The sequence below is a fragment of the Cajanus cajan genome, chromosome 4, assembly GCF_000230855.2.
Source record: "Cajanus cajan strain Asha chromosome 4, NIPB_CcT2T_4, whole genome shotgun sequence".
In the NCBI taxonomy this organism is placed as follows: Eukaryota; Viridiplantae; Streptophyta; class Magnoliopsida; order Fabales; family Fabaceae; genus Cajanus; species Cajanus cajan.
This window is the reverse complement of record NC_138520.1, coordinates 60757314-60784170: the sequence shown is the minus strand read 5'-3', so window position 1 is coordinate 60784170 and position 26857 is coordinate 60757314. Positions and strand designations below refer to the sequence as shown.

The 26857-nt window shown below is 29.4% G+C and overlaps 2 protein-coding genes across 3 annotated transcripts; both read left to right on the top strand.

Moving 5' to 3' along the window:
• The first annotated feature begins 7252 nt into the window (after positions 1-7252).
• Positions 7253-9857, top strand: LOC145957087 (isoleucine--tRNA ligase, cytoplasmic-like). Its single transcript, XM_083073306.1, has 4 exons — positions 7253-7359; positions 7506-7573; positions 7801-7923; positions 9702-9857. The coding sequence occupies exons 1-4, from the start codon at positions 7275-7277 to the stop codon at positions 9756-9758; spliced, it is 333 nt and encodes a 110-aa protein (XP_082929432.1). The 5' UTR covers positions 7253-7274; the 3' UTR covers positions 9759-9857.
• Positions 9858-22428: 12571 nt separating this feature from the next.
• LOC109816618 (suppressor of disruption of TFIIS) lies at positions 22429-25654 on the top strand. 2 transcript variants are annotated; one of them, XM_020381691.3, is made up of 9 exons: positions 22429-22586; positions 23446-23520; positions 23616-23681; positions 23769-23866; positions 23976-24013; positions 24110-24197; positions 24298-24624; positions 25039-25104; positions 25362-25654. In XM_020381691.3, the coding sequence occupies exons 2-9, from the start codon at positions 23460-23462 to the stop codon at positions 25512-25514; spliced, it is 897 nt and encodes a 298-aa protein (XP_020237280.1). In that variant the 5' UTR covers positions 22429-22586; positions 23446-23459; the 3' UTR covers positions 25515-25654. The 2 variants fall into 2 exon arrangements, with proteins under 2 accessions (XP_020237280.1, XP_020237281.1); XM_020381692.3 differs by lacking the exon at positions 22429-22586 and adding an exon at positions 22651-23351.
• The last annotated feature ends 1203 nt before the right edge of the window (positions 25655-26857 follow it).

Sequence of the window (26857 nt, the reverse complement as noted above, 5' to 3'; positions counted from 1 at the left end):
CTGTGGTGATGATAATGGTGGTGTTAGTGACAATGCCACCAACATCGTCATCACTACTATTGTGGTGGCAACAATGATGACATTGGTGGCATTGTTGCGAATGTAACACTATGTTGAGTGATTTATGTATATTGCATGGTGTGCGTGTGTGTGAATTTAAGGAATTCTTAGGAACTTAATTTTTTAGAGTTATTTTGTGTTGAGATCAAAGTTGACCAAGAACGAAGAAGGTGTATATGGCTTTTAGAAAACTTGAATTTCATAAGTTCATTTTCTTGAGTTTTAGAGATAATTCTTAGAGAGATAAACTCTGAAGCTAATGAAAACATTCTCTTTTTTGACTTCACATGAGCATCTAGATCCTTCCATGGAGTAGAGTTTGCATTGCTAGAGTAGATACTCAACCTGAGGAGCTGAGAATCATACAGAGAAGTCATATTTAGAGGATTCAGGGTTTCTCAATTTCTTTCCTTCTCTTTGATTCATGAAGAAATTGAGGTAGGAAAAGTTTGTATTTTTATCATTAATTGAGTAATCTTATGTTGATTACTATGTTGTCTAGCCCATTGGTGGAAACTTGAGCTAATTTGATGAAAGATGATGTGGTTGTTAGGGTTTTGTTGAGAAGTATGGAGATTTCCTTTGAATTGAGTTATATGATGGATGCATATTGATTTTTTGTGTTGTATGAAGTGAAATAGATGATGAATCATAAGTTGTATCTTTAAATCTTGTTATATGATGGTTGATCTTGAAGAGAGAAAATGAGTTTTCATGGTGGAAAACCATGTTCTTGCCAGTGAGATTATGTGGCATCTAACACTGATTCATGAGTGAAGAACATGTGCCCATAATCCCATTCTCGCTCAATAACGTGATTGTCACCTAACGAGATTACGAATCTATGGTAGCTCCAATAAGAGCTCGATTGGCGAGGCATAGTGCACCCAATGAGAGAACCCATAAGGGATTTTGCTTGCTTAGTAAGTTATGGTTGCCCAACGAGAGCCCCCACAAAATGATATGCTCACTTAACAAGCTCTTAATCGCTTAGGGATGAAATATTAACCTAGAGAAGAATGGTCTTTAGTGTTGTTGTTTGGTAGGGTTAAACCACTTAAATTGTTCAATTATGTTGTAAAGAATCTCTTAGTTGAAAATGCGTGACGACACATAAAGTTGTTGTGTTGTCAAGTTGTTATGTTGAAAGTTTGTTGTTTTGTATATATTTTATATGTTGGGTTGTAAAGTTGTTAATTATTTGTGTGGTCTTAAGTTGAGCTATGAGTATTGTTGAGTTATTGATGTTGATGATGTTTATGCATATTGCTTCTTGTATTATACATTGAATATTTTTACACAAGTTTACCTTTACTTTTTCATGTATTGGACTGTGATAATCAAACTTGTTAGTCTACTCAAAAACATTCTTGTTATTACTCCATGTCAGTCTACTCAAAAATATATATGTGTCTTCCTTAATCTATCTTTTCATTACGAGCAAATATTTAGAGGACGAAATTTTTTAAAAGGGAGAGAATTGTAACATCTCAAATTTTCTACTAATATAATTATTTAATTATTATTTATTTTTATATTTAGTGGGGTTATTTTCTTATAATTTTTTAATTAATTAAAAATATTTTATAAATTTTTTAGAGACTTTTAATAATTATGAGTATTTTAATTAAATAATGAATATTTATAAAATTTATTTTGTATAATATTTATTATAGAAATATTTATTTTATGATATTTTGTTATAATAATTATTTGGAGAAAATATGTGTTTTTATTGTAATTGTTTATATATTTTATTTTAATTATAATTGTGTTGGAAGAAATAAATTTATTTTATATATTATGTATTTGTTAATTATTAATTATTGTATTTTGTTATAATTATTTATGTTGGAAGAAATATGCTTATTTGATATATTATTTATTTATAAGTTTTAATATTTGAGGGAAAGAAAAAGATAATTGTAGTTAACGTATTTTTATTAAAGGGTTAAGTGTGGGTTAGGTTTTTAAAAAGAGTTACAACAATTCTTTATTTTTTACGCTTCTTATTTTTCATCACTTTTAAGAATGAGAAGGAGAACCAAAGCTTGTAGGAGAACACCTGGAGATCTACATCCTTCATCAAGCGTTCATCGAGGTAAGGGGGAGTGAGTAGTCTCGCTCTATACATGGGATGTATGTTGGGTAATGGGATTGACCATCATTCCCTTCTTTATTGCTTGTATTGTATGAAGGAGGTTTTCCTAATTTATTGCATTATTTTTTCTTTTTCTTTTATATGCTTTTTTTTGTTTTATTTGATGCTGAGTAGTTGTATATGTCTCCAATTTTGTGATTAGACCTGTAATTGTGAAGTTTAAATTGCCTATAGGTTCCTATAGAAACCCTAAATGATTATTGTGTAAATAGTTAATAGAAGTATGTAATTAGAATGTGAAATTGATATTGGATTTGAATAATTGATGATATAATAGAGTAGTATTAAGCTTAAATCCTAACTTTTACCGAGAGAAGAGAGTTTGAATATGAGTTGTGTCAAAATTTGAAATTTCTTGTATGAACATACCTTGGTATTTATCTAATTTCTTTATGTGTGATTAATGAAATTGAGTTACAATCATTAGGTTAGAAAGTATACATTTAAAGCTATAATTTAGACTCAAGAATCACATCAAAATGTTAATAAATGACCAAGTTATGTGAGTTAAAAGATGAACCTTAAATGACATAATTATGTTTTTTAATCTTCATAAAAGTTTTAGTCTTGGATGTTAGCTTTCAAATTCCATTGGAATCACTTAATTAGGAGGTCTAGAACTCAAGTTATGATTAAATTAGTGAGTGAAGATCAAGTTATCAGGTTTAGGCTAAAACATTACGATTTTGTATTTTTTTTAAATAGTAGATGACATAATTAACTCTTGGGGTCAACATAGAAATTGGATATAATTGTCTTATCTTTAACAAAATTAAGATCAACTTGATATCATATATATAGCTCTAGATAGAATGTTTGGATCACACAATGCCTTAGAAGGTTAAGTTGTAGAAATGTAGTTTGTGAATGAATATGATGAATAACTTTACCCTTTAAGTGTTTGATCTTATGAATGGTTTGAAGTACTTATATCAATGTTTAGGAAGGGTGAATTATGGTAGAAAACAATTTTTAATAGGTTATGAGGTAAGTTGATTGTTAATGACTTGAGGTGTTTTAATGATAACGATGTCTAAGGACTTCATGTGTGATAGTTATAAATTTGCTAGACTAGTTAAACTAGTTAAACTATTGATTTAAATTTTTAATGACATTGATCTCAGTGACTATGGTGGAGGTCCTAACATATGATTAAACGATCTCATAATGATTTAATTTTTACTTGAGGTGTATTGGATGATATTGTATAATCATTGTATTACTTAATAATTGTTTATAGTGTGTGGGTATGCCATTGATATGACATATTATGAGCTATGTATGTGTTTTGACATTGATTCATTTAATGTGCATGGATCCTGTGAGGATCATAGGATGAGAAGTCTAAGCGAGGCTTAGCCATGATATGATATGATAAGATGTGTGATGTGTTATGGTATAAGACCATGTGAATGTAAAGCATAAAGTCTATTTGACATGCATCATATGCATAAAATGTTTTTAAAGGGTATGATATGGAATACACCACTAGGGAAGGTCTCTTGTGTAAAACCTTGTGATCCAATGTTGGGGATAGCTCAATTTGGAAGCCTTAATTAGTTCTACCCTCTTGAACATGAGATGTATCTTATGCGGCTTAACTATCCTGACCAAATCCTGATAGTATGTCCTTCTAGTGAGAGTGCGCAAAAGGATGTGATCCAACATGTACTTCTAAACTACTCTACATTTATTGCTAACGATAATGCACAAGTGTGATATGTGATGTTTTTACTAATGCCACATGCATGATAACATGTAGTTCGTGTCCATTGCATAATGCATCTTAATGTTATGTGGTATTTAGTTGTTATATTATGAATGAATGGAATATGTTATATGATTGATATGTTTATGTTATGTTGATATATGTCTTTTTTGTGTTTTGTTGCCCGGTTACATCTTATACCATGAGTCAGAGTGAGATGTTTCTCACTCCTCTTATTTTTTTTTCTTTTTTTTGTATGTTGTTACTTGTGATCTTCAACATGATATTAAGGATGTTGGTGATGAGACTTAGTCCTCATAGAAGGGTTATGCTCTGATAGGACATGTGACATCAGGAAATTAGTTAGGACTAGTTAGGATTTGATTTATGTTATTTAATTTGAGTAGTTTAATTTTAATTCCTTTGTAATTTAATATTTTCGCTAAGTCTAGTTTATATTAAAATGTGATTCTCTCTACCTGTATGATTTTGAGTTTCTTTATTATATCGAGATTATTCAATTTTATATTGTATCATGACATGCAGGTAAAAGGTTTCACAACAGGTGTGACCAGAGTCACGACTATGATTTATGAGTCACAGTTATGACTCATGCTATTACTCCTATTTCTCATTATTTTCTTATCTTTTTCCCCTTTGATCGCCTCTATTGCTTAAGATAAGTTATACTTACGAGTTTCAAATAACTTACGGATGATTAAATTGAGGATATGATCTAGTAATGATAAGCAAGTTAATGTTCAAAAGATATAGTGGCGACGAATGTTCTCATAGTGATTATAATTGAGGTGTTTTAGTAGCGTGGCTTGGGAAAATGATTCATAATATTAGTATTGAATGGTTTTACCATTTAGGTGTTTAATCTTGTCGATGATTTTCAAGGTACCTATATTAGTGTTTAGGAAAAAGAAATCACAAGAAAGGACAATTTGGAATGTTATGATGTAAATATTAATTGTTAACAACTTGAGGTGTTTGTTGATAATGATGTCTAAGGATTTATTATATGATATTGATAAAGTTGCTAGACTAGTTAAGTTATTGATTTAAATTCTTATTGACGTTGATCTGTTAGTGACTATAGTTGAGGTGTTAACATATGATTAGATGAAATCATAATGATTCTATCTTGAGGTGTATCAGATGATGTTGTGTAATTGTTGTGTTTGAACAACAAACATGTGTAATCATTATACTAATTAGTGTTGAAAACTAGTGGTATGAGAGTACGCTATTGACACGATTATGAGCTATGTATAAATTGATTGGTGTGTCTAGTATTGATACAATTGATATGTATGGATCCTGTGAGGGTCATATGATGAGAAGTCTAAGTGAGGCTTAGCCATGACACTAGTGCAAAAATTGGATTTAAAATCGGAGTTTTAAGATCGGTTACAAGGTAACCGATCTTAAAAGTGATGCGGTGGCAATTTTGTAAATAATATGAACATTTTTAAAATCGGTTAAAATTTAACCGATTTTAAAAGTACTTTTAAAATCGGTTATTTTATGACCGATCTTAAAAGGTATGTCTAGCACAATTTTTAAGATCAGTTCAAATATAACCGATTTTAAAATTTATTTTTAAAATCGGTCACAATTTAACTGATTTTAAATCATGTCTTTTTAACTACTTTTAAGATCGGTTAAGAACCGATTTCGTATGTGACATACAAAATCGGTTCTTAGATAACCGATCTTAAATATCCTTTTCCGTTTCTACAATTTCGGCCTCCACTCTCTGCTTCGTTCGTTCAGGTTCGTTTGTTCATGCTTAGGGTTCAGGCTTGTCGTTGTCCTTTCCTCTCGGTGGTGCCCTTTTGTCTCTTCCTTCTGATGGAACAGAAATCCACCTGCGACGGTGAGTCCTGCACCCCCTCCGAACACCTCCACCACCAGAAATCCATCATGAAGAGCCAGCGCAACGCGCTCCTCATCGCCTCCGCCCTCCTCTTCTACTGGCTCTTTTACTCCGTCACCAACCTCGTCGTCAGGATCGAGCAGTTGAACCAGCGCCTCGAACGCTTCAAGAATCGCGATTGAACAGATGAGTCCGTTAATCAATCCATCCCTTTCGTTTCGTATATCAACCTTGCCTTTTCTTCTTCTGCTAGGAACCACCCACTTCTCTCTCTCTTTCTCTTTCTTTTTGTCTAAATCCATGTTTGAATCATGACGATTATTGAGTTTATTTGCTTTTACTTTTACCATTTCTTTGCTATGCTACTTGGACTACCGAAAACTAGGGTTTCTTTTGGGGATTTTCTTATTGTTGCGTTAATCGCCGTCCTGGATCCACCATTTGGCTTACTAGTTTCAGTTGTTGCCTCCTCTCACTCTTTTTCTTACTATGATTTGTTTTTGCGTTATTTGGCGTACTAATTATGAGAGAATGATAGTAAACCGTTTTTTGTTGCATCCATTGAAGTCTCTTTGCTTGAACACGTGACATAATAGTGAAATAATTTGTCAAATTTCCTACCTAATTTGTTGATTTTCGTCAACACGAGCACGTGATGTTACATGTTGATCGATTTAATTTGGGTTATTTATAAGTACAAGGGCTCTGAAATTAGTTAAGGATCTCTAACATTTGATATTTGAACCTCCCTCGACTATAAAAAAATTGATAACTTGACAAAACGGGGGTTATGTGAATGCAAGTATCTTTTCTCTTCTTTTTCCCCCCATCGTTTTGAACTCAGCCTCTTGGATAGAGGGTTCATTATGGAGAGGAGGGAAATCTTATTGAACTTGTTGAATACTAAAATACTAAATATTATCTGTTCCTTATGGTTAGCTTGGAGAGGAGGGAAATCTTATTCAACTTGTTGAAGTTATAATATTCTCAGGTCGGGGGAGTCAATGAAATTGGTTTAGGTCCTGTTTGGAGAAGTTAGATGAGAGTTTTTATGAAAGCTGAAGTGCATAAGTTGATTTTAACCTATAAGAGAAGTTTAATTCATTTTATCTTTTCTTTTTATTTTATTATTGCTTATGGAGAAGTTTATCCAAACAAAATCATAGTTATCATAAAGGTATTTTCCTATTCTAAAATTTTACCGAATGCTCTCATGAGTACCTTCAGTAACATTTTTTTGTTTTCTTTAAAACACCTTCCAATAGCACTCTGTTCCAAAATAGATATCCTTGTCAAAATTGTTCCAAAACCGATAATTTACTTTAATATTTGTCTACCTATATAAAGTGACAATCAGATGCAGTTTTGATTTTATAGGCACGTGAAAGGGTGATTTCTAGATGCAGTTTCATGGGGTTTTCCCTTAAAGTGTAGACTGTGGACTAGTAAACTAGTGGCTTATGCTCTATGTTTTTATTCAGGTTCTCCGTGATTTTAAACGACCTGATGGTTTGACTGAGAATGAGGTTGATGCTGCTGGAGATGGTGAGAATCTTTAATAGCTAATGATAGCTTCCCTTTCTGCAGTTATGAAAACGATTAATGTTTGAAATAAGCTGATTGCTATGGTGTAGTAATTCAGTTATGATTTATGACAATTTTCATGATGAGCATCTGTCTTTTTGTTTTAGGTGATGTTCTAGTTATATTGGACTTGCGCCCTGATGAGTCATTGTTTGAGGCTGGTGCTGCTCGAGAGGTAAAATAATTCCCATCGAAGAAACATTTTAGCAAATTCTTTAGTCTCAATGAAGTGTACCGATGCAATGGAACAAACATCCAAATCCAATTTATTTATGCTATTTCTTACAAAAATCTCTATGTTTTGTTTTATCATGGCTTTGCTTCAATTTAAATATTCGTTACACTTTTTAAGGCTTGAAATTAAGTTAAATCAATTGATTTATTTTGGGTTTCGATGTACAGATTGTGAACAGGATTCAGAAGTTACGGAAGAAAGTTGCTCTTGAACCAACTGACATGGTGGAGGTTTACTTTGAATCATTAGATGATGAAAAATCAATCTCTCAGAGAGTTTTGCATTCACAGGTAGAGAATTAAGAGATCAATAAATGGCATTGAAATACTATGCTTGTGTTTTTTTTGTAAAGCATTGCTGGACAGCCCGCTTTGTTTTTACAAATTTCTATTCTTAATTTCATATTCTATCAAAATGATATATTTGGGGTATTTAAATATTTTATTTCTTTATTAGTTTATATTAATTAATTTTACAAGTAACAGGCATTTGCCTTTATGTCTTTACTTGTACTTTGGTAATATGCCCTGAGATCTTGATTTGATCATAGATTTCAGTTCCAGCTTTTGCGTGTGTCTTGTTGTTCTTGTAACTTCATTTTGTTCTAAATTCAAATTATTCAAATAGTGGGGTAGTAGAGCAGTGGTCCTGGGTTATTTATCTATTTTAAGTTTGTCTTGGTGTTTGTTTTTTAAGTAACTCATATATATATAACTTGTATTTTATATTTGTGTATAGCATGTAGAATGTTAATAAAAACAAAAATAACAAATTATAAAGAAAGTAAAAAAACCTGAATTTTGGTGGTGTTTATGTTGTGGCTGAACGCTGTTTATAAGATATTATAACTGCAACAATTTTTTCCAACTATGTTACTCATTTAACTATTATAAGATTCATATTAAATTGTTTTTTTTATTATTTCAATAGACTTTTAAAATCGGTTGTTACATAACCGATTTTAAAAGTCTTGACTTTTAAGATCAGTTAAAATCATAACCGATCTTAAAAGTCAAGACTTTTAAGATCGGTTATATAACAACCGATTTTAAAAGTAGACTTTTAAGATCGGTTGATAACCGATCTTAAAAGTCTACCTTTTCAAAATCGGCTCTTTTAAGATCGGTTCCATAACCGATTTTAAAAGTCCAAAATAACCGATTTTAAAAGCCTTTTTTTCCACTAGTGTGATGTGATTATGAATTGAAAAGATAATTGATGTACAATTGTGGGTGTGAATTATTGTGATGTGAAAATGCGTAAAGTCTTGTCTGACATGTATCATATGCATAAATGATTTTTGAAAGGTACAATATGGAAAACACCAGCAAGGAAAATCCCCTTGTGTAAAAACTTGGGGATCAATCCGTAGTTATAGGTTGGTTTGAAAGTCATAGTCTCGCCCTTTGCGTGCATGAGATTTATCTTGCGCTACTTAGCTATCTCGACTAGATCTAAGTAGTATGTTCTCCTAGTGAGAATGCGTTGAGACTATGACCTGACATGTACTTCTAGGTTACTCTGTGTGTTGCTAGCACCAATACATCATGTGATGTTTTATTGGCACCACATGCATGATAATATGTAATATGTGTCCATTGCATATGCATCTTAATGTTATATGTTATTTAATTATTATGTCATGAATAAGTGAAGTGTGTTACTATTACCAATCTGCCCATGCTATGCATCTATGTATGCCTTGTTTGTATTTAACTATCCAACTGCATTCTATATCGTGAGCCAAAGTGAAATGTTTCTCACTTTTCTTGTTTTGTGTTGTTCTTCTTGTATGTTGTTAAGGTGGTCTTCAACATGATGTTGAGGATGTTGGTGACGAGGCTTAGTCATCATAAATGAGTTATGCTTTGATAAGATGTGACATCAAAACTTAATTAGGAATGGTCTTCTTTTGTCATGTTCTCAAACAACTATTAGTTTCTTGTAATAGATTTCTGTTGGATTTGTTTTGTTAAAATATGATACCTTTTATATTGAACACATTGAATTTTATTTATGAAAAACTTTTTTATTCAATTTTATTTATTTGAGTATTTATGGTATGTAGGTCGGAGGGTGTCACATATTGAAATTTGCACCCATTTCACTTTGTTGCCATCCCTAACCACCATCTTTGCCACAATTGCTACTTCCACCATCGTCGTCATCATAATCGTTGCTGTCATGTTGTCAACATAGTTGTTATTGCCACTATCGTTGAAGGATGATGGTGACAACAACTTAATGACAATGGGGATGAAGATAGTAGAAGCGATAATGGTGGTGATAATAATATCCATTATAATAGAGACAACTATAATAGTGAAATAATAATAATTTTGTTTATAACCTTTTAATATTAATTATATATATTTAAAATATAAATTTAATACAATTATCTTATTGTTTGTCTCATTAATAAATAGATATTCATTTAATTATGTACCCTGAAAATGATTTTAACATATTTATTAAAAAAACACAAAGTTGACGATTTTTACTAAAATTCAAAAAATAAAGTATCCATTTTAATTTTAAAAATTGAGTAAAAAGTCAAAAATAAATTAAAAGCTAATTTAATTATATATGTTTAAAAAAAAGTAAAAGAAAAAAAAAATCTATTAAATGATGTGTAAAGTTTGAATCTAAGTACTTCGAGATCCACAAAGTCAAAGTAAAGAAAAATATTGTTCTGTCATGACATTTTTTAACTATATTTAATTGATTTCCACATCACACTTTATGTATTCTTCTCTCTAGTTTTCTATGTCAACTAACCTATTTAAGTCAAGTCCATTATGGAATTATTTAGACGCTAAAAAATCTCCAACAATAAGCTAGGGAGATCCATATCATTGTCAATCATATACTGTAATTTCCGGTTAAAAAATACTTTTTATTGAAATAAAAAGTACAATCGAATAATCCTAAGAGAGTATTTAAATTTATAATAATAAAAATTAAAATTTATTAAAAAATTCTGGACATTAGAATTGTCGTTTTTATAGAACTTTTATCAAACAAAATTTGAAGTGTTATTTGTTAACATAGGCAGTATGAATCAAAAATAATTATAGTACGACACACATACCAATATTTAATATATACAAGAATATAATAAAATAAATTAACATTGAAAATATTTTTACTGTAACATTAATTATCAAATAATTAAAAGTAACAATTTTCTAATAATTGTTTTAAAAATAGTCTCTCAGGTTGTGTTTGGATAGAAAATTTTAAATTAGTTTATATTTAAAATATTTTCATTTAATTTTTTTTTTTAATTTTTTTTATTTGGTTAAATCAGTTTAAAATTTTAAATTAAGATTTTTTAATTGAGAGAGAGAGAGAAAGAGAGAGGGAAGAAAGAAGAAAAATGAGATATAGATTTACATAAGAAAAAAATATGAAAATATTCAAATTCTTTACAAAATATTTTCATAAATTACTAAAATCTTAATTTCTTTCTAAATTTTCTACCCAAACACATTATAGAGAATATTTTAGTCTGTCTAAACACATTATTGAGAATTTTTAATTAATAAGGTAAATATTTCTACACTTACATATAATATAAAAATATCAATAGTATATCAAAATTAAACTTTGTAGTATAATCAAATTTCTTTATAAGTAGAAATATCTATTAAGATGATATATCAATACTAGGATGCCCAAGAGCAGCGTTCACTCCTTGTTGTCTACGTCAGGCATGGGGCATGCCTCGTCGGGCGCTATTAAGACTGTGAGTCTGTATGATACTCACGTTGGGCATGGAGTGATGCTCATCGGGTGAAGGGGCTTCAGGGGGAGTCACTGTTGTTATTTCATTTGGTGTGATACAGATCACATTGGGCATGTCTCGAGAGCTATGAGTGCTCTCTGGATGAGTTGAGCTGGGTGCAGATGGATTTCCGCCGAGTACTGATTGTATATAAAAGTTGTTTCCTTTATGAAAACTAAGACATGTGAGGAGTAATTTGAATGTTGATGAGTGTGAAAGGAACATGTATGCTTGGTAAATTGCTTGAGTGAGATACTTGATTCCTGTTAGCAATTTGTGTATGTGGTAACGTGTATGTATGATTAATAACAATTGTGAGCATGACAAATCATATATGTAGTAAATTGTTGGATGACAAATCGTTGAACATATGTATAGATTAAATTTATAATATGAAAGAGTCTATGTGACATGTATTATATGCATCCAAATCAACAAATCAGAAAATCGTTTAATATTAATATGCATTGCACATATTTTGATATTGGTACCACGTGCATGCAAATCGAGAGTCCATGTGCATTGCATTCCATATTTGCATGTGCTTGAATTACTTATGATGGATGCGTTGTTAACAAGTGATTGTGTTGGTACTTGGTAGTGATAAATGAATGATGGTGATAGTTATTTGTTATTATCATACTATTGTATAAATAATATATGGAGTGTGTTTGGCTATCTATTTCTTATTCCATGCAATAAGATAGAGTGTGAAGTTTTCTCACTCCCGTGCTCCATGTCTTGTCTATATATGTTGTTGTAAGTAATGTTCATCAGGATCTTGATGACATCAATGATGAGACATAATTCTTGTTTTGAGAGTGCTATGATAAAACATGTAATATCAGGGTTTAGATTAGGACTAGTTAGAATTTGGTTTGTGTTAGTTATATTGAGTAATTGATTTTATTTTCCTTGTGATTTGTTATTTTGCTGAGTTTAGTTTATATTAAAATGTGATATCTCTCTACTTGTACTATACCTTGAGTTCATTATTACATTGAAGTTATTCAGTTTTTATATTATATTATATTATGTGATATGCATGTGAGATCAGAAAATAACAAATAATTGTTAATAGTTTGTAGAGTTATTAAAAGTTATTTTTAGATATTGAGGATAAAATGAGAAGAAAAAAAAGTGAACAATAAAAAGTAATCTCATTTATCATTAGTATAGATAAACGACCTTTAGATTAATTAATAGTAATTTTATTAAACAATAAAAGCAATAAAGGTCGCGATCACAGCCAACCCAGGTTGTTGGAATTATTGAGCGAAAGAAAGGTCGAAATTAAGCTTTCAAAGAGACACAGTATTGAAGCGCATGCAGTCCACAATCCACAAGTGGCAACATTTTCATAAATAGTAATGTTATATTTGTTTTTATAAATATCCTTATTACTTACTTTATACAGAAAGTATTGAATAAAAAAATAAATTTATTTAATATTTTGAAAATATAAAATAAATATTTTTGTCCCTTATAATACAATCTTTCAAATTTTAATTATGTAATTTAGTATCTTATTTTATCAAATTCATAATTTTGATTCAACCATTAAATGTTCATCTCTTGATAATCAAAATTGTAACATTGATCTAAACAAAATATTTTAAGTATATAATATGATAATTAATATTTTATAATTTTGGATTAATTACACTTTTGATTTTGATCTTTATCTTATTTTATCCCTTTTATATGAGATAAAAATAAAAATAAAAGTATAATTTAATTTAAATATCATTATATATTAATTGTCATGTTATTTATTTAATATTAAATTATGATCAATATTAATTTATTTGAATTTTAAAGGTCAACATATTGACATTTGATAAATAAACAAAATTTGAGAAATTAAAATTAGAAATTTAAAATTAGGATCGAAATCAAAAATGTTATTGAGGAATTTAAAATTATTCTTTAGTAAAAACTTAGCCATCTTCTATATATTAATTTGAAGTAATATTTACTGACCCAAAGAGTGAGGCTGATCTATTTTTCCCCGCTTTTTTCCTTCTAACAATGTTGCATACATAGGCAAGAAAAAGAAAATTCATATTTTGACATAGTTTAATTAAATTTAATATATAGTGATGATTGAAAGAGACAAAGTAATGAAATCATTCATCCAACTAAAAATTAACAAACATATAAGTTCATATTAATTTTGAAAAAAAAATTGAGTATATTTATTTATATTCTTTTCCTATCTTTTCATAAACCCAAGTTGTGGTTTTTTCCCTGGGATGTAATCTTAGGTTCCAATTATTGGCTCCCATATTGAATTTAAAAATAAAAGAAACAAACGTGGCATGTTTTGCATTAGGGTGATCTTTTCACTTAATTATTGATAGTACAGTTTCTGTGTATGTTAGAGACAAATAAAATAAACAACACATGCACATATCTGTCAAATGGTTCAAACATTCAACCACCCAAACTTAAATTAAGAAAAGAATCTAAGGGTCTTTTGTTGCATCATGTCTATTTTAAAGACGGAAGCAAAATAATATCATTTTGCTTTGAAATTGGGCATAGAGTCTAGATAGCTGAGCAAAGTTACTTCAAATACACTGGATCAGAAGATCAAACTAAAGTAATTGTGTAGTTATCAAATAAATAAAAATTCTTTTATTTTTTTAATAATCATGTTATTAATGCAAAATATTAAAGACTTCAATTTTTATTTTTTAGGGTAGTCTTTCTTCATAATCATATTTTTTTTATTTATAAAACTCAAATTTTGAAGCAATAAAATATCTCCACGGATATAATCATTTTCTCATATATAGATTAGATATTTCTCCACTGTAAAGTTCCTATTGCACGGTGTGCCTGGCCAAGGAACATTTCTGATATTGAAAATTAATACACTTCAACCCCCTCAATTATATATGGATCAAACTAAAATTTTCTGGATTATCATGCAATCATACTAAAATATTCATCAAATTGATTAATGCGTTCATATTGGATAATTACTATTTTTTTTTAAATTATTATTACTATTATTATGGCCTTTGTAGATGTTTGCGTATTTGTGCACAATATTGTGGGGCTTGCTGCATAGATCATGGATGGTGAGATTCTAATCATTTTATTATATACAAATTAGATTACGTAAAATCATTGGATCTTGGCGTATTTTTTTTTTTAATATATATCACTAACAAGATAGAGAATGACAATTCATAATTTGTGCTACTCCAACTCCATTAGCCCCCACACGAAAAAGAGAAAATGAAAGAAATGGGACTATATATTTATATATCCTAATCTTCCAAAGAGAGAAATCAATGAAATCTTCATCCATGGATTTCTATAAGCAATATATAATAAATCTCACTCTGTTATCATTGGGAAAAATTATACATTTATTTTTTTTTTAATTAAAATGTGTCTCTATATTTATGTTTTCTACAATGCCTACCTTTCTATTTTAAAAGACTCCAATTTTCATAAGAAATATAAACTATATTCTATATATTTGGATCGGACAATGAAAAAGTTTTAATTAGAAGCTAAAATGAGAAACAGCTGTCTTGAATTCTCAATAATGATTGAACTTCCCTTCCACTGATTTTGGATATTTTCATTTTCATCTACAAGGTAAGGTCCTTGATTGACTTTGTTATGTGATAGTGATGCAAGAACTGAAGTGGGAGAGAGAGAGAGAGGGCATGGGGTGATTCAAGAGATATATGGGGAATACGATGTTGAAGTTACTGACTTATATGCAATGAATCATCAAGATATTATTCTTCATGCAACGAACATGAGATAAACATGAGTAATATATATACTATCATGATCAATTAGAAAATAACAACTCCTTAAATAATTTTTCTTGAGTTAAAAAATTACTAAGAGAATTAAAACAACTCATTGATAATTTATATGAAACATAAAACATAAAATAGCATTTCTTTCTAGCTATCATAGTAATTAAGATCATTTTCTTAAGGTATAGGTTGGTGGACCACCATACTTCTCTTCCATTCATTAAGAAACAAAATGGACAGATAGCGGCTTATTAAGTCACTTTTTGTCTCCAAATTTATTTTTATTATTGCATTCTCAATTATTTAAAAAAAATTAGAAAATTAATTTTTTAATTACTACTATTAACTAACTAACTAAATAATTTTTAATCTATTATGTTATAATTCTTTGAATGACTTCTCATTTTATTAGGCTTTTTTTTCCCAAGAAAATATTGAAAGGTGCCTCATTTCCCCTTAGATTCGGATAGTGTAGATCTACACATATCTAAACATATATAAGCCTAAGAGAGTAAGATCTTCAAGGACATATCTTGCTGATCCAACAATAATTACATAATTTAATTTCTTAATTTATATTTTCGATATAAAATAACTTGACACAAACATCTAATCAATAAAAATGTAATATTTTACTACATCATCATATTCATTAATATTATAATATTTTTGGTTTATACAATGCATTTTTCATTTAGAAGCAATATATATTATTCTATGATCACAAAATATTTTTGGTCCACACACGGGTAATATTTGTTATCATTATAATATAAAATAACTATAAAAGAAATTTTATTAATTAAAAAAAAAAAACTCTTTTAATACTACATAAGGAGAGTCTCAATCTGTGGCGGTGTTTCAAAGAAAGATATAGTGCTTAAATAACACATTGTGACACATGAATCATGATCATCATTCATGACTGTGCATTTGGGGGCTAATAAATTAGAACATTTACCGACCGTAGACATATTTAAATCCTCATGTGGTCACAAAGACTACGATATAAAAATAAATTACACAAAAGTGGTGAATTATTTGGTTCCTTCTAGTACATCATCATGTGCATGAGAGAAAATACTGATAATCTTCTCCATTAATCAGAACTCAAGTCGTAACTTTTGTCCTTAGTATAAAGGACACTAAAACTAGTGTTTTTATTAGCTGTAAGCTAATTGTTAGTATTTACAAGTCACTTACGTGCACCAAGAATCCAGAAGAATCCAGATGAATGGTCATGTACCAAAGCACAATCTTTCTCTTTTCACCAAAATGCCACAAAATATCTTGCTGTGTTAAGAAAATTTTTTTTTTTGATATTTGAATTTTAATTCTCTTTTAACATAGTTCATTCAATTTTATCATTCATAATAAATATTTTATTTAAAAAAACTAAGATAGAGTTCTTTCACGATAAATCTAATAATGAGTGAGATGTAAAATAAATATATATTATCAATATTTTTACTTCAAATGATAAATTATACGTAGAGTCTTTTTTATCAATATATTATGACAGTTTTGTTTTATAGAAAGTAAGAGCAAATAACTTTTTAATTGGTAGGCTTAAAATTTGAGTTTTATTATCCTTATACTTGGATGTTGAATTGGATTCTCTAGTGAGCATATAAAGAAGACTTAATAAAGTGAAACAACACCCACTTCAATGATGTCTACCTTAAAAAAAGAATTAGTTTCCAACTATAAGATTGAGGATGTTCTTGGTGTAAACAAAAAATTAAGCACCTACTAAGAAGTAATTGATGCAAATAAAATCAAATTAGAGTCCTCTTAAATATGTGATCGACAGTTTAAATTCAGTAACTGAAGTGTACAAGAAAAAAAATATTATAAGGGATACAAGAAAAAGAATTATCAAGAAGGGATAACTCAACATGATTAATTGGGTACTAACATAATCCTAAAAAAGATTAAAAATCTCATGACCAATTGAGATGCTGCTTTATTACTCATGCATAAAAAAAAAATTCAAATTCATCGCCCTTAAACAGGGTACATTGCATCGATGTCAACATTGAGCTGTATACAACTTTGGCTCTCTCCTAATGCCATCACTTTTTACCCTTTAGCCCCATTAGATGATTAGGTAAAAAGGAGTCCAATATGCAAAAGGGGCAATGCATTTTTTGTTATTACATGATTGTATTTGATCAATTATGAAAATTGTGATTTATTTTTTACTTACATTTCAATCAAATTAAATTAGTTTAAGAGATGAAACTTTAATAGACTATAATGGGAAAGAAAAATATGATTGTAAATGAGAAAATAATTTAAGGAAAGATTGTTATTCTAGCTTGTGAAAGAATTGCTTTTGGCCAAGAAGTTACCTCCAAGTAAGCGAGCAGTGCCCCAATTATGAAAAATTGAACAGGTTTGATATTGACCATGTGTTATGGTGGCACTAAAGCTAAAAACAAATTTGTGGACAAAAGTTGAAGATGATGCAAGATATAATTAATAAACATCTTTTCCATCCTTTATTGCGTGTACATGCTTCATATCAGCCAAACAAAAGGTGAAAGCATTAAAAGGAACCGGGTTTTGCATATGATATTTTGTTTTTATTGCACTTATAGTAACTTGATGAACCGAAAATGTAGGAAACAATTTTTTATTAAGAAAACTCTAGGTTTTTTTTTTTTAAAAAAAAACTTATTATAAATTTTCTTCATTAAGAAATATTAAAAAGCATAGTGACAAGGTTGAAATAATTAATATTGTTTAATTTTTAAAACAGTAAATTATTTAAATAAATTTAAAATGAAAATAAAAAATTATTTATAGAGATATATTTTACAGATCTATCTCACCGGCCATTTTAAATTATTTTAATAATTAAAGGTTATACAAAAAAAATAATAAATTAAAGCTCTATTAACAATAACAATCATAGAAGATAGAACAGGTTGGTTTCTTTATATGCCCACGTGCGTATATAGAGGTATGTACACATTAATTAAGAAAGAAAGTAAAATAATAGAAGACTAGAGTGTGTACACAGGTATGTACACATTAACTCTAGAAGACAAAAAGTCAAATAATCAAAGAAAAATTGTTACAGTAAAATATAAAATTAAAAATTGAAATAAGATATTTTATTTTTTTTTTTGAAAAAATTCTCCTCTATTTTTTTGTTGTTGGTTTTCTAGCAACATTTATTTAAAAATGTAACAATTAATTAAAAGAGATTAACACATTTTAAAAATCTTTATCACAATCAAAAAAAGAAAATGTCAAATCTTTTATCACAATTAAAATGGCGTATTTTTTTGGTTTTAAAATTGGATAAAATTATATATTTTGGTACAAGGATAAAATTATTTTGAAAAAAACTAAACTAATTTGTTTAAAAAAATTAAATTAAAGCTAAAATGTAATTAGTTTTTGAAAAATATTTTGCTTATAGAACGACAATTTTCACAACAATTCGTACAAATGTGTCATTTAGAAAACAACAGTGACAGTATACAAGAGAAAAGAAACAAAGAGGGTGACGATAGAATCACTTTTGAAGCGTGTATACATAACGACCTTTCATATTTAAGTTTATATAATTTAAAAGAATATTGAAAAGTGACCCAATGCAGGGTACATTTTTTTTCCTTCTTTTGCTCTCATCGTGAAATTCATCTTAATCAAAGAAGTTATTGGATAAATATTTTAAAATAAGGTCGCCAGCTTAAATTTTAAGTATAGAAAAAAATAGACATCTTAATTTTAATTATTCGAAATTCAAAACAGTTTTTCAAATGTTGAAAGTTAAATATAAAAGTAATTTTATTATAATTATAATGCTTTAACTTACTAGTAGACTAGTAGTAGTGAAAAGAGTTTATTTTAAGGTTTTCACATTTGATTGAGGTGATAGAAAGAGAAGGCTATCGGAGTAAAATAATTTTTTTTATCATGATGTAATTTATACATATTTTTAATTAGTAATAGAACATGTCTAGTTTAATTTTTTTAGAAAATAAAAAAAAAATTAAATCAATATTATTTTATGTGAATCAAAATATAAATTAAAATATACAAAATATAAATTACTTAAAAAATGATATTACTTAAAATATTTTCTTAGCTTATATTTTTAATTAGTTGACTTGTAGTTATAAATAAAAAAGATATTTCACATATATTCACTTTCTCTTCTGTCCTATTCCTAACTCATATTTGTATATCTCTCTTTTTTCAATTCTTTTTTGTAAGACTCAAACTTAGGAAGAAGGAGTCGTATAACGTTAGTTAGTGAGAATTAGAATAAGAGGAGTGAACTCTTTTCTTCTCATTATTCCTAAAGTCCTCTTCTTTCCCTACCTTCTTGTGTAGCTAGTTAGTAGTTGTGAGAATTTCCCTCAAAGTTGTGTTGCGCAATAGGCTCGGAACTGTGTGGAGTTTCTTTTTCCCTTTTCTCCTCTTGGAAAATTTTAGTTCTCTTAAGAAGTACATGAAGTTTGCTCTAATTCCTTGCATGCATGTTGATGGTTGCATTTTCAAAATTTTCTAGTTTTCGGGTTGAGTTGTTGGATTCATGGGTTGTTAAGATATGTTTTTGAGGGCTTTGAAAATGGTGGCATTTTGAACGTAGTCAACCCTTGATCTCTTATTGCATGTTGATTTTGGTAATGGAAATTTGATGTATATGTTGTATGAATGTTGTATGATGCAATGCACTTTGGTGGATTGTTTTTTTAGGGGTTTTGGAAGGAAATCAAGTTTTGCATTGTGTGGGAATTGATACCATGTTGTGCACGCCTTCAAGGTGTCGGGTGTGACTCTAAAGAGAAGTCTCTATCTCACTCACGTTAGGCACAAGATTAGTGGCGTTGGACAAGAGGAGAAAGATTCATCCCGGGTTGGAATCATGTTAGATGTGGGTTGGATGGTGTCAGACGTGAGGAAAAAGAATCATCTATAACTAGGCTTGCGCCAAACACTAGTGGATGTGGAGTCGGGCGTGAGTCAGTTAGAGACCCTCTACCTGATTGGAGTTGGGTGTAGGTCTTGCCACACTAGGCCAAAGAGAGAAAGAGAGGGGCACTCTCTGCCTCAATCTCGTCCGGTGCGAGTGATGTGATATTGGGCATGGATGAGATAAAGGGCTCTTTATCTTGACAGCGTTGGGTGTCGTTTGAGTAGCATCGAGTGCAACATCCTTGTTGTATTCTTGTTGTTTTATGATGAATTATTGATGAATATTGTTGACTATGAGGTGTGTATGATGATATATGATGATGAATATCTATGTTGTAAGACAATAGATGAATTGATGATGTTAAGTTGTAAGTTATATGTTGTATAGTTGCTAAAGTTGTGATATCATAGACATGTGATTGAGATACATGTCTCAGATGAGATATATGGATTCTAGAGGTGAAATATGTTGTTTTAAAGTTGATCTTCTTGCTAAAGCCTATGTGATTTGAAATAGAAATAGCCAAACCATATCTTAGTTGAATGACTAACTGAGTAAAGTACGAAGTCGAAAACTTGGTTTCTAACTTAGTATTGGAAGGTTGTGGTATTTGGAGGGTAGGGTGGGAAAATCCCATAAGTGACTTAGTATTGCAAGTTAATATTATGGTAGGCCTATAACCGGATTATTCTACCTTGATGTAGTACCATACTTCGTTATTTAAGTGGAAAAACTTAAAAACTCAAACTAAGTTATCCATACCTGACTCTCTTTAAGGCCTAACATTGTCTTATACTTGACTTGGTTGAGGTAAGTCTAATATTGTAGTTCGGTAGGGTCAAGTCACTTAAATTACTCACCTCTATTGTAGGAGATTTCCTTAGTTAACATGCATGACGACACATTAATTGTTAACATTTGTTACTAAGATGTGATTATAATAAAGTTGATAAATGTTAAGCAAGTTGTTAAGTTATGAGTTATGTTATTATCGATGGATGCTTTTGTTGCCTTTGTTGTATGTTATTTCGTTTATAAGCTTATCCTTTTTCTTCTTATGGTTGGGACTGCGATAATTATACTTGGTAAGCAAGTAAGGCATGATTAGGTAGTCAATTGAAGTGATGGTAGCGAGTTATACTAGAGGTGACTTGTTTTGTGTGACTCTTCTGGTGGAGTCATGTTTAGAGTCCTCGACCAACTGTCTAGAGGATGATGTATATAGTTTATGTACTAGATTTATATACATGTTATGTATATTTCATACATTTTACTTTATGCATGTTTAGTTTTTGCTTTAATGTCAATTTTTAATAGTAAATGTGGTGACTTGCCAATTCACTACACTTATAACATCTTTAATTTCATATTGTATATAAGGTCAAAATAATATTGATTTAATAATATCAATATTATTTTGACTACCTAATTTCATCTTTAGTGTCAAATGAACTAAATATAAGGTCAAAATATTGTATATAAAGGGAAGAGAATTATCCCCTTACAATCTCGTCAAAATAATATTTACTATTTTACCATCAATATATTGATTTAATAATCATAATTTTTGGTGATATGATTATTGAATCAGATTACGAAATAATTGTGGATTAAATTAATAAAAAAATAGATAGATATTTCTAAATACATGTGGTATTATTTTGAATCAAATTAGTGATTATTTGAGACTTGATCCTTTTCTCACCATTTAATATGGAAAAAAAATGTTAATTTGGTGACCCATTCATTAACTAGAAATTCTATCTTTCTTTTTAAGAAGATAATATCTTTGATGTAATTCCTAGTTATATCCAGAATATTATTTTAATGAAAAGAATGTGATTTTGATGTTGTCAAAAAAATATATATAATATCAAAGTCTATCATAAATCTATTAACAAGTCATTTACCATATTGTTTATGCACTAAACTTTAATATTGAGCTTGAAAGGGTGTATTGAAAAAATATCTAAATTTCTATTAAAAAACCAAAATAAAATATACAAGTGGAGAGACACCCTTCATTTTAAAAAGATTTTGTAAAAATGAGTTAGGTAAAATCCATATTCCATAAATTAAAATTAACCTTTAGTTTATACATAATTAAAAATATTAAATTAATATGAGAGAAATTGAATAATCGTAAACTAATTTTAAATTATATAAAAAAAAATTATAAGTCTTTATAAATAAGATTTTCCAAGCATACCCTTATAAATATTCTTGGTGTTTTTCCTAATTGAATAATAAATAATATATTATAGCCAATGATCCCATACACGAACTGTCGATCTATAAATACTCCTCTTTGCCTTTGCTTTTTCCTCCCCCTCCTCCTTTCATCTTTCAATACCATTATACTACAATATTGCTCTCTAGCCTTTGCTTCTTTTTAATTCATACCCTGTCCCACACCCTTTCATTGTTCTGCGTCTGGTAAGCCTATTACTTCAAATTCTTCTTATACATATTTTCCAAAAACATTAAACTTCTCTGTATCATTCTTCACTCAATGCCCATAATCCTTCTAAACCAAGGCTTCTTAATGATTCTAAAAAGAACCCATCTTTACAATGAATTCATGACTAGAGTTATGCTTATGGAATTCCCAAAAATCATTAAGCACTGATCAAATGTTTAGAATTGAGAACTGTACCTCTGTTTTTGACAACATACCCCAATTAATTTGGTATAATAATATATAGACACGTGTAGACTTTCTTATTTTTCCTTTTATTCGGAGGCTTAAAAAATTGTTGTGATTTGGCTTGTATATTCCGTTGAATCCAGAAAGTTCGTTAAATGAGTGATTGTGTGACTCCTAAAGTTTTGAAAGGAAATTTTCTGTCTCATAAACTCTGTTGAAACGATTATAATAATGTGTTCTTGGCTTTGAGCCATTCCATGATTGCTCTCATTTCTTGGGGTCCATTTTCTTTTCTTGGTTTATAATTATATCTCATATTTCTTTAAATTCTGTGCTCCCCAAAGGGTTACTGTTGCACCATTTTTTTTAAATTTATAATTTAATCTATTTCCTTGGTTGTGGATTGTCCACTAAGAATCTTAGCAAAGCTTTATCTCCAATGGATTGGATCACCTCTATGATTGTCTTCCTTTCTGATGCTTTAGCTTCTTTTAGTGCTAATCCGAGTTAACAAGAGCATATTATAAAATTAGAAAAGCCGTCAACATTTGTAGGTTGAAAATCACAATGATTTTCCATATAAATTTTGGTTGTTTCATGTTGTCATGCAACATAGTGCTCACTTCCATAATTTGTTCTCTTTTTAAGGTTTTCTGCCTGAAATGGAGTACGAGGGCCGCTTCAGACAGAACCAGAGATCAAAATATGATTGCCTTCTTTTTGGTGAGTCTTTTAGTGAGACATGGTCATTGATCAATTGCAAAATCAAACTTAATTTGGGTGTGATTATGATAATGAACTCTTATATTGTGCTTCAGATTTAGATGATACTTTGTATCCACTAAGCTCTGGTATTGCAAAAGCATGTGGCCAAAATATTAAAGGTGAGTGTGTCTTTGCCAATAATGTTATTAGTAATGTGTTTACACTATGCTTGTTTGTTGTTAACATGAGTGGTACCATTGATCTAGACTATATGGTGGAAAAGCTTGGCATAGAGAGAAGCAAAATTAATGACTTGTCCAACCTCCTCTACAAGAACTATGGAACGACCATGGCTGGATTAAGGGTACGATTCAGTTTTTTGTCTTTTCATTTCCTTACTCAAAGTGGGAATTCATTGTTGAATTCAGAAATAACTGATAATTTGTGTTTGTTTTGTTTCATTGTCAATTCAGGCAATTGGATACGACTTTGACTATGATGAATACCACAGGTACTTATAAATTGGTGGAGTCATGTATTTATTTTGTTATTCATATGTTTGTGTCTTGAAGTGGTGAAATTGATTTTTGAACTTTGGTTGTTACAGTTTTGTTCATGGGAGATTACCTTATGAGAATTTGAAACCAGACCCGGTTCTGAGGAACCTCTTGATGAGTCTTCCATATAAGAAACTGGTAAGTGGTTTATAACCAAATAGAATAATTGCACTAGATTCTAACCAGAAAAATTGAAAAAATAATCTGATGAGACCTCTTTTTTGTGTTTTCTTTATAGATCTTCACAAACTCAGACAAGGTACATGCAGTGAAGGCACTTAGCAGGCTTGGATTGGAAGACTGCTTTGAAGGAATCATATGCTTTGAGACCCTTAATCCCATCCACAAAAGCACTGTCTCTGATGATGAAGATGACATTGAGTTTGTGGGAACCAATCCAACCACAAAAAAAGAAGCTAGTACCTTTCAAATCTTTGACATCATTACCCATTTTGCTCAACCCAATCCCAACACAGTTTTGCCAAAGACACCAATTATTTGCAAACCATCAGAAAATGCTATTGAGTTGGCTCTCAAGATTGCCAACCTTAACCCACAAAGAACTGTAAGAAAAACAACCCTATTTTACTTGCATTCTTATCTCATAGAGTTAACAACACAATCTCAGACATATTTCTTCCATTACACATTTTATTATTGGTCAAAATTCGTTGGAGACGATGAAAATATGAGTGGAACATATTAAATAAGAAACGTCACCTACAAATTTTCCAAATCCAATAAATTTCAACTGGTGATAAGGACTGTTTAAGAGATTTTTTTTTATCAGTTGAACTTACAATGATAATAACAGTGTTCAAATTTAGGACCATGTTCACACCAACACAACTGTTATTATTGAGCTGACCTTAGTGGTTGGTGTTTAAGAGAATGTGTTAACAGTGCAGTTAATATTTCTCTTTCTATTTTGTTGCCATTATTTTCTCATATTGTGTTTGTTTCTATGTGCCACTTTCAGTTGTTCTTTGAAGATAGTGTCCGCAACATACAAGCTGGAAAACGTGTGGGTCTTCACACTGTGCTGGTAAGCCATTCGTATTTTGTTCAGTAGTAGGAACATATATTGCCAAACTAATATAATGAAGAATCCAAAAATTTAAGCTGTGGGACATCACACACTAATACTTACGTAGGGGTAACACACAATATTATTCACATAATACATGTAATATTATGAACAAAAACAAAAGTCTATGTAGTGGGGGATAGTTGCCCCCACAATGCAATCCTAATTGTGCACCAAACTAATATGAGCCTCTAATTATTGATTACCACTTGCAGGTTGGAACATCTCAGAGAATTAAAGGAGCAGATTATGCATTGGAAAGCATCCACAACCTTAGGGAGGCAGTGCCTGAATTATGGGAAGATGTCATAAAATCAGAAGTTGCTTATCCTGGCAAGATTGCTGTGGAGACTTCTGTGACTGCTTAAATCATTAATTTTTTTAAAAAAAAAAGAAAAAAAGAAAAAAAAAGAGATGCCCTTTGTGAATTTCCCCAAGATGGGATGTAGTAACTGTAGTTGATGTAGATGCTTTAATCATGGTATAATAAATTAATATATTTAGTTGATGTAGATGCCTTGATATGATTATAAAAAATTATTAATTAAAATATTAAACTCTTCCTTCGGGCCAGGCGATATAAGGAAGCAAATATAATTTAAATCGTCTCCATCAGGTGAGGAAGATTCGTTTTACATTAAAGTGTAAGGAAAAAGAAAATATAAAGTGAATAGAAACTCAATTGTCAGCTTATAATTAAGTAACTAACTATAACATAAAACAACTAATCTTCTCAAAACAATAAGAAAAGAAGAACAATGGAATTCGAGCCAAGAACTTTGTCACAATATGTTTGCGTTATTGATTAAAAAGGTTTGTTGCTTAGTCAGAAATTCAATGCACAAAAACTTTACCAGGCACATAGAAAAAGAAAAAGAAAAAATGGACAGCTGGGATACTTCATTTGTATATAAATCAAATAACACTAGATGAATTTTTGTGGTACACCATGACGGATGCAAAAAAAATTTAGGTTAGAGATAATATATATATATATATAAATTAGTATTTCAGTTATATATTATAGATGATAATTATTTTTTATATAATTAAAATTTTAAAGTATTTTAAATATTTAAATTTTATTATAATTAAAATTATTAATAAAAATATATTTAAATTAAAATTTTGAATTTACAATCAATAATTTAAGTTTTAATAAAAAAATAATTTATGATATTTTTTAAAAAAATTATCAAAATTCAATTAATGAATAGAGATAAAATACAGTAGTATGAAAGGTTAGACAATTACTTTTATTTATACACGTAAAGACAAGGAATATAATTTGACAAAATTGGGAGAGAATATTTTTGGTTAATTACAAAAAATAATGAGTAAAATTCATATTAAAAGAAAAGAATGGAAATAATATTAAAAACGTCTAATTGAAAAATTGAACATAGTCAAACTTAAATAAATTAATAGGAGCATTATTTATTTTATATCTACTTTATCATATTTTAAATTATAAAAATGATTTATAATTATAGATATTATTATATTTTTAAAATGGTAAAAGAAAAATTAGTGGTCAGCTGCCCCGACTCTTATGTTAATAAATCCGTCCCTCACATGATATAACTCTTGCAATATTTATTACATCTTCCATAAAAAAATAATAAATAAAATAAAATACTACGTATTTCTTATATTAAAAAATTATTATTATTATTATTATTTTTACATTTTATATATCCTAGTTAACAAC